This window comes from Corvus hawaiiensis, chromosome 5 (assembly GCF_020740725.1).
Source record: "Corvus hawaiiensis isolate bCorHaw1 chromosome 5, bCorHaw1.pri.cur, whole genome shotgun sequence".
Classification (NCBI taxonomy): Eukaryota; Metazoa; Chordata; class Aves; order Passeriformes; family Corvidae; genus Corvus; species Corvus hawaiiensis.
In genome coordinates this window covers 6931935-6945697 of record NC_063217.1, presented here as the reverse complement: position 1 = coordinate 6945697, position 13763 = coordinate 6931935, and the positions used below count along the sequence as shown (strand labels likewise).

The window sequence follows — 13763 nt, the reverse complement described above, 5'->3', positions numbered from 1 at the left end:
GTCTGTAAAGGAGTCCACTGTATTCTCCATAGGGCTGAAACATTTAAACATTCCTCTGTATTTTTTTTCCAGGAGATAAATCTTGCAAAGACAAAAATAAATTTGAAACTTTATCAGACTAGACTTCACTGGTCCTGCAAATGCTAATAAACACACAGTTGTTAGAACTAAGTGTAGGAATTTCTGCTCTTCTCTCATTCTTCAGATTCCCTGTTGTCTGTTGTTCAAAATTGTTTCAGTTACTCCTGTTATTATACCTTTTTTTTTAAGTTCCCCCAATTTCCACTCTACAATGGAAATAGTGTTACTACACTATTCTGTGTTTAGTTAATCGTCGATATTTTTCTTTCTTCTTTTTATATTAGTTTTAATCATTTTGTGTTTTCTGTTGCACTTATTTACTGCATGTTTACACATTTATCATCATATCAGAAAATATAAGCATATATTGAAATATATATTTAAATATTCTCAGAGGGTAGGACCTTATTCCAAATTGATTGTCGAGTGACAAATTAAGCTCAATAAAGTTTTTGGGCAGGTACCAGATGCAATTCTAAATTATGCCTTAGGGAAAACAAACTCAAAATCTACAAGGATCCTTTGATGTACTTTCCTGTAAGTTCTCTAAATACTACAGTTTTGCTTCTTCACATGCCCAGAATAAACAAAGGGCCAGGTCCAGTAAAAGAATATCTCCATTTGCAATTGTATACAAGATCTGAATCTGGGATTTCAGTCCTACAAGATATACTTTGAATGGAGGAGTCCCAGTGTTTGCTCAAACTCCTGGAGCCAGAGGTTTTCCAAAGGACACTGAAGGAGAAAGGATAAGGAGGTGGAGTAGAAAGGGAATATGTAACAGGCCAACACACTTCAGAAAACTCCAGTCAGTGATATATAACTTTGCTATTTTAGAGTGTTTACATACATGAGTATTCACTGCGGCTTCCTTCAAAAACAGAAGTTTCCCATCCAACCAGTTATGGCATTTCTTGTAAGCTGTAACTTCAGGAGATCTTGGTAAATATGATATTCTTTAAGGATGCCCCTATGGCTGTATATTCCTTGGCCATAAATATAATTCCAGATATTCCCTTTGCAAACCACAGGGATGGAGCCATTACTTGGCAAGACTGTGGATGCAGTGAATGAAACATATTTTAGTGATGGAGCGCATTTCTCATAGTATTGATTTATTAAACTGATTAGTGAGATACATGATCCATGCATGGATATTGCTAGGACTTTGTAGCTTTTAATTTCAGCAGTCTTGAAATTCCCTTAAAAATTTTGGGGCTAGGAAGAAACACAGAGAAGCTCTTCCTTCCTTTTCCCTTGTATCTCATGTCACAGATGGTTGGCAGCCAAGATGCTGTGGTCCTAAATACATGAGATTTAGGGAAGGAAATAGGCAAACTAATTCCTGGGTTAAGCTAATCTCAAAAAGCACTTTGGGAAGAAGCTTGAAATGGATTTGTAAAGAGAGGGTTTTTTTCAAGAATATTTTATAGAAAGAATCAGCTTTGATGCCTTGGCTGATATTCTTGCAGAATGGCAGATGTGATTAATGGTAAGTATAGCAGCAAAAAAGTCACCACTGAATTAAACTGTGGTCCTGCAAAAATAATCAACATTGAACTAAATTCCTATAGTGGAATAAGTCTGCAAACAAAAGATCTGAGAGTATCTGAAGCAAAAAGCTTCATTTAATTATATTCCCAGTCCCAGGTAATTAAAGTACATTGGGAATATCTGATCTGTCATGAACAATCCGACATAATAAAGTAACTCAGACTATTCCACGACAATATTTAACATGCTCAAGAAATAAATCTAACACTTGATACAGCAATTCTGACATCAGCCAGATCTTGTTCAATGGGATTTTTGTAGTACGCAGAAGTTGTGCCCATGACAATTGACAGGTACTGGGAATGCCTGAGACAAAAGAAAGCTCTCAGTATGCTGCATAACAACCTGATTACCCAGAGATTGAAATATTTTTGTTTCCTTTAAGTCCAGCAGCCCTACTATGCTAGCACTTGCTACCCAAAAGTACAGAAGGAATACGTCTGTCCCAATGGGTCTGGGCAGAGTGAAGGATAAAGTGGTGTCACCCTCTATATCTTGTGTTCTACCATCGGAACTCAGAATTTTGGAAACCTCAAGTAGTCAATAAAAAGCTAAAAATATGACTGGTCAAATAGCTCACAACCTGCAGACAAACCTACACTTGGTATAAGCATGGCATGAGAATTTATGCAGGTGCATGACAGTCAACATCTCCAGTGGTAGAGGTGCAAACGTCCAATGATAAGATGAGAGCCTATATAATCTAAACTTATTTCTGATGGATAAATGCTAAAGTAGCAAAGAAGTCGTAACATCACCCTTAACATTCCTAAAGATTCAACAGAGATGAGATGCAATTTTTATCCCTCTATCCTTAACCTTATGGAGTCAAAGAAGTAATGTGTAAGGAATCAGTTCTCTTTGTCTGACAGCCTCTCAATATGGGGATGCTGATGGATGATTTATGGAGGTGCACTAATACTTCTACTACAACTTCTGTGAAGATACTTCATGCTGTGAAATGGACTGAACCTAAGATGGCCATAAACCTGTGCCACTGCTACACAGACATTTATTTATTGAGACAACTTCATAGATGGCAAGTGGAGTGAAGGTCAATAGACATGAATCAGTCCTTCTTTTGCAGATGTGAAATAATTCAGTAAGAGTTATCATCCTGAAATTTTTATTTAGGTCACAGATATTGAACATGAGTTGCTGTCCACCCTTCTTCCTTGATGCTAGAAAAATACGTGTTCTTGCGCAATTGGGATGACATAAATTTTATGAGGAAAGATGGGTCCTCCCGACTTGAAATGATCCCACAGGTGGGTCCTCCCTGCTGGAAAATGATCGTGTTTCCTCTGAAACTGAGGCCAACCTTTCAGACCCAGTGATCTCAGTTTATAGGACAAGGAACATTGGAGTCATAGATAAGTTTGTCATCAGACATTCACATTGGTCTATAATAGCACAAAGGATAAAAATAAAACCCTCAATCACTGTTTGACTTACACTGTAACTTTCTTCAGAGAATGTATTAGGAAGTATTTAAGAAATAGTCATTCCTATATAAAAAACTCTTATTCTGAAAGTGTTAGTGTTGTTATTTTTTCCCTGCAGTATCATATTCATTAATGTTTCAGATTATTTCATTGTTCAAGGTCTTTCAACTTCTTTATAGTTCTTCTGTTATGTAGTGCCTGTGGGTTTTATACAGATGCATACATTTGTACAATGATTTAGGATGGAAATTAAAAGCTTTCTTAATAAGAGAGGAGTGAAACTCTGGAATAATCATCCAGAATAAATGGGAAATAATAACTTCGTTTAAGTTGAAAATCAAGCAGTTTATGGAAAGAGGGAGCCAATGTAGTTGCCTACAGTAATCTAGGGAACTGATCTCAAGCACCTGAGAGGCCCTTTCAGTTTCATGCTCTTCTAAGTGTATAATATAAATTTTAATTTATAATCTAGATGCTGGGAAAGAAGAAAGATTTTAAAAGGTGTCTTTTCCATGCTATCTCATTCTCCAGGATATGCTGTAGTTATTTATAAATGTGTAACCACCAGCTGCCTTTTTTCACAGATTTTTTTCTCTCTCAAAAATACACTGATAAGCAGCAAACAAGGAACAACCACAGGGCTACAGACATTTGTATGTAACTATTTATATTCAAAAGCAGTACAGCAGGGATATACAAAAAACATGAAAAGCAAATTAATAGGATTTCTTATGAACTTTTGGATTTCTTTTTCACTTGCTTTGTATTTTCACATCGGAGAAAGAGAAGAGAAATGCATAATTGAAGATATTCCTAGCGACACATTGGTAGTTGGTAGGTACCTGTCAATGCTTTATGATGATCTAACCTATGCAATAACAAAGTTAACTGGAAATGTAACAGGAATTTCTGTGATTGATGAATACAGTAAAAAAACAGAAAAGGGCACACTGAAAATAACTCTCTGCAACAGGGATTAGTCTTAAACTTCTCAAACATTGTGTGTATCCATCACACAAAGAAATGCAGGTTTTCAGAGTGCTTTACTGACTAAAGAAAAAGCATGTTTTTTAATTCTACAGCTGTGGAACTGCTGCTTCCATGTGTGCTTCTGCACGTTCTGACTGATGTACTCATTCATATCAGAATTTATGTAACCTGGTTTTCCCCATATGAATGGGAGAGTTACTTTTTTTGATAAATGCTGGTCTGAAAAGAGACAATTCATGATGTAGTAAAGATTCATTTCACCTCTGATATCAGAAGCACATTAAATTAATCTATAAGACTGTAAATTTAAGATTTCAAGGGGACAGTAAAAAATAATACAAATTAATCCTTTTTTTTTTTTTAAAGAAAGAATATTATAAGTGTGAAAGACAATCCATAAAATGTAATTTGAGTACAGCACATTATGCTTTTGGAGGTCTCAGTGTGCCTTCTAGGGGCTAATCTTTCCAGAACATTAGGAGTAATCAGAAAGTTTTTCTTGTTAATTAACCATTTTTTGTAGTACTTCAGAACATTTTCTAGTGTAGTAAAAACTTACTGCATTTCACTCTGTTATAAAGTGCCCCTGAGCAACTTTAATCATGAACACATGAAATACATATTTTATTTTTAATTATATATCTTTATATTTTTCCTGAAAAAGCGATGTAGTGATTTAACATTAAGCTATGTTTTATTTAACATATTTATCTATGTTTTTATTCAGGGAATTACAAAGTACAACGCTGGGATATACATAAACACGACTTTCTTGAATCTGCTCCTGGTTTGGGAATGTTTGTGACTGTCACAAGTCCTTCTGGTGAGGTAGAAGTGCTTTATGAATGTTTCTGTAGGATTTATGACTTGACTTCTGGCACTGGTAGGCAGCACTATCTAAAAATAAAAGACACTTATGGGGAAAAAGTAAATCTATAGTCTACCAGCTAGTTCAGTATTTTGATACTGAAAGATATAAGAACCCTGTGATTTCTAGTGAAGTAAACAGAAATGATGATATTTGATAATTATGTGTATGGACAATTTTTGCATTACTACCAGATTTAGGAAAGAGTGTCATTAAGAAGAGTAAGTGACAACTGAGAAAACAAATTAAAAATAAAAACCCAAAATCCACTAATGAAGTAAAATGGTACAGAATGCACTTCAGCAGCAGAAAGGAAGGGTGATGATAAACAAAACTCAAAGTCAAGGTCACCATGAGGCTGCACACAGCCCTCATGCAGAGCAGCTGCCTGTGCTGCAATGAGGTCCTGAGCTTTTCCAGCAATGGACAATTTATTTCTCTGCCTAGGCAAGGTCTCAGTTTTCAAACTTTAAATGCTTTACAGAGCATTGGCTTTTGTACATAGCAAAATTCTCTAACATTTTAATGTTCACTGTGAGCTAAAACTGTTTGGTTTTCTGTAAATCTACTCTGAAATTTGGACAAGTTTAATGATGTCAGCAGCTTAACTGATTCCTTTTTGGATCTAATTCACAGAACCGTTTTTTGATTTTTTTATTGGTAGTTATATGTTACAAACCCAATGCACATATCTAAATTGCAGGTGCTATTGTCAAAACTGTATGGGCCACAAGGGACATTTTCTTTTACATCCTACCTCTCTGGGGAGCATATCATCTGTTTCCAGTCTAATTCCACAAGATTTGCAGTAACTGCAGGAAGTAAACTGGTAGGTGTGTTTCCTAAATATTCTTTGTTGTAACGGTATAAATCATTTGCAAACAGCAGAGATTACAAACTGGGTTAGAAGTTGGTCTAACTTCTAGCAGATCATTCAATGTTTTTTAGCGATTAAAGAAAGCAAACATAGAATTATGCAGATGAAGAGATAAGACTGTTCTCATATTTAAGAAGTCAGCATTCAAGCAGCAAGACTAAGAATAGAGAAATTTAATGTTTGTATTGTACTTTGAATGTGAAAGATTCTGATCAATAAGGACAACTAATTTGGATCAAAAAGACATATGTAAGATTGACTAACACAAGCACTTGTCATAAAGATATTTCAAGTCTTCACTAACTTAGATTGGATTCCTGTTGCAGTGGGGATCCTGCAACACGCATATATCAAACCAGGAGTCCCGTGGAAAGGAAATATATACGGACAGACAGATTCTTGATAGCTGTTTCAGAGATGTTTATTTCTCCAGCCGCATGGCCGGAGCTCTGCCGAGGAACTGTTCCAGTCACGGGACCAAGGGTCCTTCTGCCCGCGCAGGGAACACAAACCAACCAATGGGAACGAGGCTGAGCAGGGGCAGGGAAACCCCGTGTCTGTGCCCTCAGGGCCCCTCTCCCAGGGCTACACGGCAGGGGAGGGACCCCAACACCTCACCCGTTTTATTTTAATAAAAGGAGAATGAAAACAACTGGATAAACATAACAAGAACAGTTTCAAAACAAAACAAGCCACCCTCCTGAGTCTTTAAATGTCCAAACAGATTCTCTGGAACATCTTAGGGCTGACAGAAGGGAGACAGAATTCTCTGAGCATGCTTTGTGGGGAAACTGAGGCAGGAGAGGGTTTAACTTCTTCCCTCCCCCTTTTCATCCCCCACTCGGCATTGGAAAGGGATTTTTGGGGAAACAATTGGCAAAAGCATGGTTTTGTGAGGGAAACCATGGGTGAAAAAACGGATTGGGAATACACTGGGGGTAATAGGACATAGGGTAAAAGGGAAAGGTGGGATTAGGAAAGGGAAACTGTAGGGGGGACTTACAATGGAGATACTGTCTAACATGACTACGATTTTTTGCATATATACTGCCTTTTACAGGAACACCATCAGGCCCAGTGACCTGCGATGCTTGTAACCCTTTTCTCCCTAGTACAATATTAAATTCCACCACCTCTCCATCTCCCAAGCTTGGGATGCATTTTTCAGGGTTATTCTTTTTAATAGCAGTTCTATGCACGAATATGTCTTGCTGGTTGTCACACCTTGTTATAAAACCATAATTTTGCTTAACATTATACCATTTTACTATCCCTAAGGTCTTAGTTGCTATGATCTTTTCCTTTTTCCGAGTGGCTGCTGTTTTCTGTCTCGCTGCGTCTTTGCTCTCTCCTTCGGTCGCTCCCGTGTTGGAATTGTCGGGGCTGCTGGTGCCTGCGCGCTCTTCCCGGGGTCGCGTTCGGGGCTGTGCGGGCCGGGCCGGGCCACGCCGCTCAGTTCTCCGTGCGTCGCCTCCTCTGGTCGCAGCTTCGCTGCCGCTGCCGGGCGCTGCACCCACGTCTCGGCCGGGCCCCCGAGCGATGACTCCCCTGCGCCCGGCTCCAGCGCGCGTCTCGGCTGGGCGCGGCTCCGTTCCACCGCCACCGCCGCCAGCCGCCGCCCGCGTGCCGCCCCTCTCCGTCGGGCGTTCCCGGGGCTCGCTCCACCACGCACTGCACAGGACCGGGCGGGCACCGCCGGGTCCCGCCGCTCCCGCCGCGCCTCGCTCCGCCGCCGACACTGCGGCTCGCGTGGCTCCGCCCGCGCGCGGGAACTGCCTCGCTGCTGCTCTCAGAGCGCTCGGTGCACGTGGCCTGGGCCGCACGGTCCCTGCGCCACGCTTCCCTTCACCAGGACACAGCTGACATTGCTCAACAGTCTCGGTAACTAAATAATATTCACGAAAATATTCTTCCATCGGCATATATTTTGACTCCAGTATTAACTGTGTCCAAACGGTTTTCCAAAAGCCCTTGGTAATAATTAAATCCCAAGAAACATAGAAAAAGTTCTTAAACAACCATGCCAGGAAGTGTTTCAGTTCTTTTTGAGCTTGAATCAAGCTAAAATTTACAAATCGTTGTTCAAGAATCATTTTAAGTTTAAGATAAATGTCCATATGCGGCTCTGAGAGCCAAGAGTCTTCCCACGGTTCCTCCATAGTTTAGATACGGAATAGCAAAGCAAAACCAAGAAGAGGAATCCAAAGTTTCCAGGGTTTACTCACACAAATCAGTCGCTTAGGGATCGGGGATCGTTCTGCTCACAAATCTCCACCATTTGTTGCAGTGGGGATACTGCAACACGCATATATCAAACCAGGAGTCCCGTGGAAAGGAAATATATATGGACAGACAGATTCTTGATAGCTGTTTCAGAGATGTTTATTTCTCCAGCCGCATGGCCGGAGCTCTGCCCAGGAACTGTTCCAGTCACCGGACCAAGGGTCCTTCTGCCCGCGCAGGGAACACAAACCAACCAATGGGAACGAGGCTGAGCAGGGGCAGGGAAACCCCGTGCCTGTGCCCTCAGGGCCCCTCTCCCAGGGCTACACGGCAGGGGAGGGACCCCAACAGATTCCTAATGAAAATTTAACATTTTAGTTTTTGAAAGTTATTCAAACGAAGAATATATCAACATACTTGTTATTGTCTACTACCAGCAAAGTTGGTTTTAATGCAGATTTTGGGGGGAAAAAAAAAAGCCATCAGAGGTGATGTCATGGCTGTACCGACTGCAGCAAAAAAAAATTATAAATATTGTTTTGAAATTTTTATCTATTTGCTGCTTCTCAAAAACAGGAGAGAATTACTCTCTAGAGTGGCTTGGGGTTTTTTCTCAGCTGAATGCAAAAGAGTTAAATAACCAGCTAAATATAAACATCTTCTAAGTGTGTTAAGGTAGGCTAAATCTCATCCTAGCTGTGCACTTTGGAAACATGTAGATAACACAGAAACAACAATACTGGAGTAGGATTATCATACTGGAATAACAAGGTGTTCTTACAGGCTGATTGATAAAAATTAATGGAAATTTAATCATATACATTGCAAAAGCAATTAGGTCTAATCATAAAAAAAAATTGTGGAGCTTATCAGCTAGAGAGGGTAAGGGGGATAAAGCTTTGGTTGGCCACAGTTAATTATGCAACATGAATGTGATTCTGAGGATGTACCAGTGATTTTTGTCTGGTATAGATGGAGGTGTATTAACATCACTTTCCATGATACATGCACTGTGTAGAGTTCTGGCCTTTCTATTATAAAAGAAGCGAAGAGATGCAGGGAAGAAGAACATTAATATCACAAATATTAAATAAGGTGGTTTGTTTAGCTTGAGAACACAGAAATAAAAAAGGAAAATACTGTTCTTTCTAATTATATCTGGAGGAATAAAGATCACAAGAGGAAAAGCATTCTTTAGCTAAGCTAAATCTTTAAGTGTTCCTCTGTAAGCACCAGATGGTTATCTGAACTCCTTCAAACCAAAATAAAGAAATTAATGTACCACAAGGTTGCGAGATGGATTTCTACCTACACAGTTAGGTAACTTCAAGACAGCTGAAAGAAGAGATGCTCTTCATTTGTGGCTGATTTCTGAGTAGACCTAACTTCTATCATGGTAATATAAATTTCTAGGGTTTTGAACGTATTTGTTTGCTAAACCCTTTTTATTTTCTCTTAGATACTAATTGGCTTCTAGGAGAACTTTCTCCTACTAATTTTAGTAAAATTTTTCATTCACACCAAAATAAGTTGTATAACATTGCAAGTTTCATTCTTCTCTCTTCTTTCTATGGTTCTATTGCTTGGCAGGTTCAAGGCATTTTTATTATAGATCATACAACAGCTTAGAGAATATTGGGAAATATTTCATACTGGATAACTAATGTGAATAAAACATTTATCTGAGGGAACCTAGAAGTGTATTTGTAAAAAGATTCCAGCAGTACTATTAAAGAGTGTAATTTCTGCAATATTAGGATGAAATGTGAAATAGAATGAGTGGTCCTTATTTTTTAAATTATTATGGACAAAGAAAACATTTTAATGGTGGATGAATCAATACTAACATAAAATAATGTCCTAACATTAGTGAAGATTGTAAATTTGTATAACTACTTTAAAAATAAAATTAAGAAACCCTTCAAATTTTCCATCTGATTCTAAATTTAGGAGGGATTTTTATAAGCAATTAAAACTGTTTTCCTGCAATGAGCTTAAGGGGAAATTATCCATTGTTTCATTTTTATTCTAAGGAATTTTGAAAAATCAGAATACACAGTAATGAGAACATATTTTTTCTGTTTGCAGCGTATCCACTTGGACATCAGAGTTGGGGAACATTTTTTGGATGAATCTGCTATTCAAGCCAAAGACAAAGTGGATGAAGTTAATGTCAGACTAGAACATCTAATCGAGCAAATTCATCACGTAACCAAAGAACAAGACTATGAAAGAGTATGTATGTCCCCTAATGGAAATGTTATAAATACTGTGCGTAGGCTTATTGATTTATAAAGTATTATGAGGTTTATTACCCAATTGCAGTGTTATTTTTAACTACCTCATAAAAATCTATAGATATTTAACCAAAAGAGTGTCCATTACCTTGCAAAATATTTTTAAGCAGTAATATAAAACTAATTAATCACTGTGAACTCATCTTATAGAAACAGGTGTTATTTTATAGCAGCAGGTGTTATTTTAAAGTAGGATTTTCCAAGCAGAGTTTTCTTGGTCAGAGTCAGCCACAGCAGCCGAGCAGGAGGCAGGTACCATTGTGGGTGATGCTGCCAGCTGTTGTTTCCATACTGCTCTGTGTGCACAAACTTTATTGAGTGGGGAAGGAAATGGCTGAGTGTGTATTTATATATCCCCATGACGTTAGAAATAAAGCCCTTCTTCAAATAAGTGTACACCCAGTCACTTTTCTATACATATGCAGATAGTTAGTGTTTGAAATGTATCAACTAGTTACCTAAAACCAGAAATTTGGCTGCAAAAGGGCTCTTGACAGCAATACGGAAGTGACTGTAAACCTAAACAGGTTAAAATCTGTACTAATGGAACATACTTAGCACAATACATCTGTGAACAAGGCAAGTTCTGTTTGCCTTTCGGCTTCAGGATGCAGTGTGTCTGCTTCTCAGTGTTGATTTGTAAAGATATCCACCATATGGATAAGTACAAACCATCACTTTTATCCACATGAAAAAAAGTTTTTGTTGACCGCTATGCAGAAAGGGGATGCCTTTCTAGTTACCATGAAACATACAGATGACAAAAGGTAATAATTATGCTTTTCCTTTATTCTCCAGGAGCGTGAAGAAAAATTTCGGAAGACAAGTGAAGAAACCAACAGCAATATTTTGTGGTGGGCTATAGTACAAACACTAATCCTCATCTCCGTTGGAATCTGGCAAATCAAATCTCTCAGGGATTTCTTTATAGCTAAGAAGCTTGTTTAAGTTGTATAAAGTCAATGCACAGATACAAAAATTGCACGCCATTTAACACTGAACATCCAAAGAAACCCTGCACCTGTGAGAAAATTGCTTATATGGAACTCTCAACCTTCTCTCATCTTCTGCTCTAACTCTGGTTTCTCCACCTGTGTCACAACTTCTGGCATCCCCTTATGTTGTACTCCTTGAATCCCATATTTTATCAAGTCTTTCCCCCCTCTACAGATGTAAAGCTAAATATAGAAGAAGGAGTCAGTGACTAAGGCAGCATCTAAGTTCAGCTAATAACTGTAAAATCTAAAATAGAAATCTAAAATAAAGTTTCCTAAGATTTTAAATTTCTCTACATGCTGAGTAATGTTATTTGGCACTACCATGAACAGTTCAGCACTTCAGTCTGACTAGGATTTAGATAGTAAACAGAGAAATAATTACATCCCCTGTGGTGCTTAATTGGGTGAGAGTGTCTTGAACTCAATCTATGTATGTGTAACACCTAAATATAATTGTGACTGCTTTCTTGTAAAATATTCAGAGTTTGAACTGATCAGTGGTGGCAGCAATTACCATGGAAGAGAGAGACCCAGAAAAACAATTTAGAATTGTACTTACTTTTTACTTCCATAAAAGCACTAAACACTAGGCTAGAGAATTGATGATGATCAGATGCCTCCCACAGTTGTTTATGTAAATTATAGTCTTTATGAAATATGCCAAAGTAACTCAAATTATAGGTTTCTTGGTAAACAATGCCAATTTTATTGTAATTCATTCCTGTACTAAGCATTTCTGGGTTGAGAATTTTTATTATTTTAATTATTGAGCAACTTTAATGACTGCCTATAGGAACTTACCAGTTTTTGACTTAATTTTCCATTTCACTTATTGCAGCTCAGTTGCATATAGCTTTATACCTTAATTTAGCTAGTTTAGGTACAACTAGCAGTGCAACTAGAGTATCATACAATGACAATTCAAAAGCTGTGGTTAAAAATCCGGATAATTAGCTTGACAAAGCAGCAGTAGTGTAAGATGGAGTTGCAGGTGGTTACATATATAGACATGGAAGACGAAGTTTCTAGAGCACTGTGATAGCAAAATATTGTGGTTTGTTTTCCTACCTGTCTTTTTAGACCCTTTGATAGTTTAAAAGGTAGTGAAAGCTAAAATATCTGTAGACCAATTATTGTTCTAAAGGCACTGCTTTCTTTCTCTTTTTCTATCTCTTCACCTGTTGTTTTCATTAGCAAGGAAATGACATTGCCCTTTAAGTCCACTTATATTTTCAGCACGGGAATTAAAATACAGCTGGGAGTATGTGAGAATCATTAAAATTGATACAAAGTATAGACAAAAAGCAATGTTCCAGGGACCAAATCAATCAAAATAAAATCTCATCAAGCTACTCACTGTGTTGTGTCCTATATTTAAAAATTCTGATACTTTAGAGTTGCCACTTGGAATGACCAGTAAATAAGTGTTATTAAATTTACTTTTATAAAGCACTCACTCACAACATGTCTTGTAATAACATCTTTGGTGGTGGGTAAGAAGGAAATATGTGTTAAAACCATATGGTATATGAAGTCCAAGAATAAAGTAATAAAGTGTTGTGACAAGGTTGTGGTTCAGACTTTAGCTGATATTTAGTGCAAGGCTCCTAACCACATCCCACCGATAAACATAATTCATTTCACTTACAATACACTCCAGCAGGTGACCGAGGACCAGCAACATTTCAGAATTTATAAAAGAGCTGATCATGTTCCACCATATTAATTAGGTCTATACTCAAAGAGTATAGACTCAGCACTGAGACTTGGGAGCCATGAATATAACTTGAGATTGCTTAATTCTTTACTACTACTATTCACCATCATCATCATCATCATCATCATCATCTTTTGTTGGAGTAAAAGCTCCTCTGGACCCAAGCTCAGAGGAAAGCCAAAGCACAGGGGTTGAATTAAAACCTTTAGATAAGCTGAAATACATGAAGTCACACCAAAGTGAAATAAAAATATTGATTTTTAACGTTTACTAGAAATATATGCTAAGTGCTTTAAACATTCAAAAGCTGCAACAAAGAAATCTTAAACACAGTTCTTACTGCAGCAGTGTTACCTTTTCACAGAATCTCTTTACTTTAGACAAAACATAGATGGAACTATACTGTTCACATTTTTTAGATAAGAGTGTTCACATAAACAATAAGAGCTGATAGAAACTATATATGCAAATCTGTGTAATACCTATGTAATACTTGTGTAAGACTTATGACTGTTAGAATTAGACGAGGATAGGTTAAGAAAAACTAGAATCGTGTGTCAATTTTATTGGTCAATTAACAAATATAATCCACACTTCTGTAAGTTTAGAGAACAAGAAGAAGCTGTTTTCTGCTTGCTGTTTGCCTGCTGTTATTGCTTGGTCTTATCATGTAAGCTCTTAGAACTCTGCCTTCAGAAAACTATGAGACTATG

General features: G+C 37.7%; 1 protein-coding gene across 1 annotated transcript; it reads left to right on the top strand.

The window, feature by feature from the left end:
• The first annotated feature begins 219 nt into the window (after positions 1 to 219).
• On the top strand, positions 220 to 12686 carry LOC125326600 (transmembrane emp24 domain-containing protein 11-like). Its single transcript, XM_048305045.1, has 5 exons — positions 220 to 3914; positions 4798 to 4898; positions 5642 to 5767; positions 10127 to 10273; positions 11134 to 12686. The coding sequence occupies exons 1-5, from the start codon at positions 3593 to 3595 to the stop codon at positions 11281 to 11283; spliced, it is 846 nt and encodes a 281-aa protein (XP_048161002.1). The 5' UTR covers positions 220 to 3592; the 3' UTR covers positions 11284 to 12686.
• Positions 12687 to 13763: the final 1077 nt, after the last annotated feature.

Bases quoted from the DNA above. Each gene is read 5' to 3' on its own strand.
- LOC125326600 (XM_048305045.1), top strand. From the start codon at position 3,593: ATGCTATCTCATTCTCCAGGATATGCTGTAGTTATTTATAAATGTGTA. The intron at 3,915-4,797 runs GTAGGTACCTGT...GTTTTTATTCAG, and splicing joins TAGCGACACATTGGTAGTTG to GGAATTACAAAGTACAACGC. The intron at 5,768-10,126 runs GTAGGTGTGTTT...TTCTGTTTGCAG, and splicing joins TAACTGCAGGAAGTAAACTG to CGTATCCACTTGGACATCAG.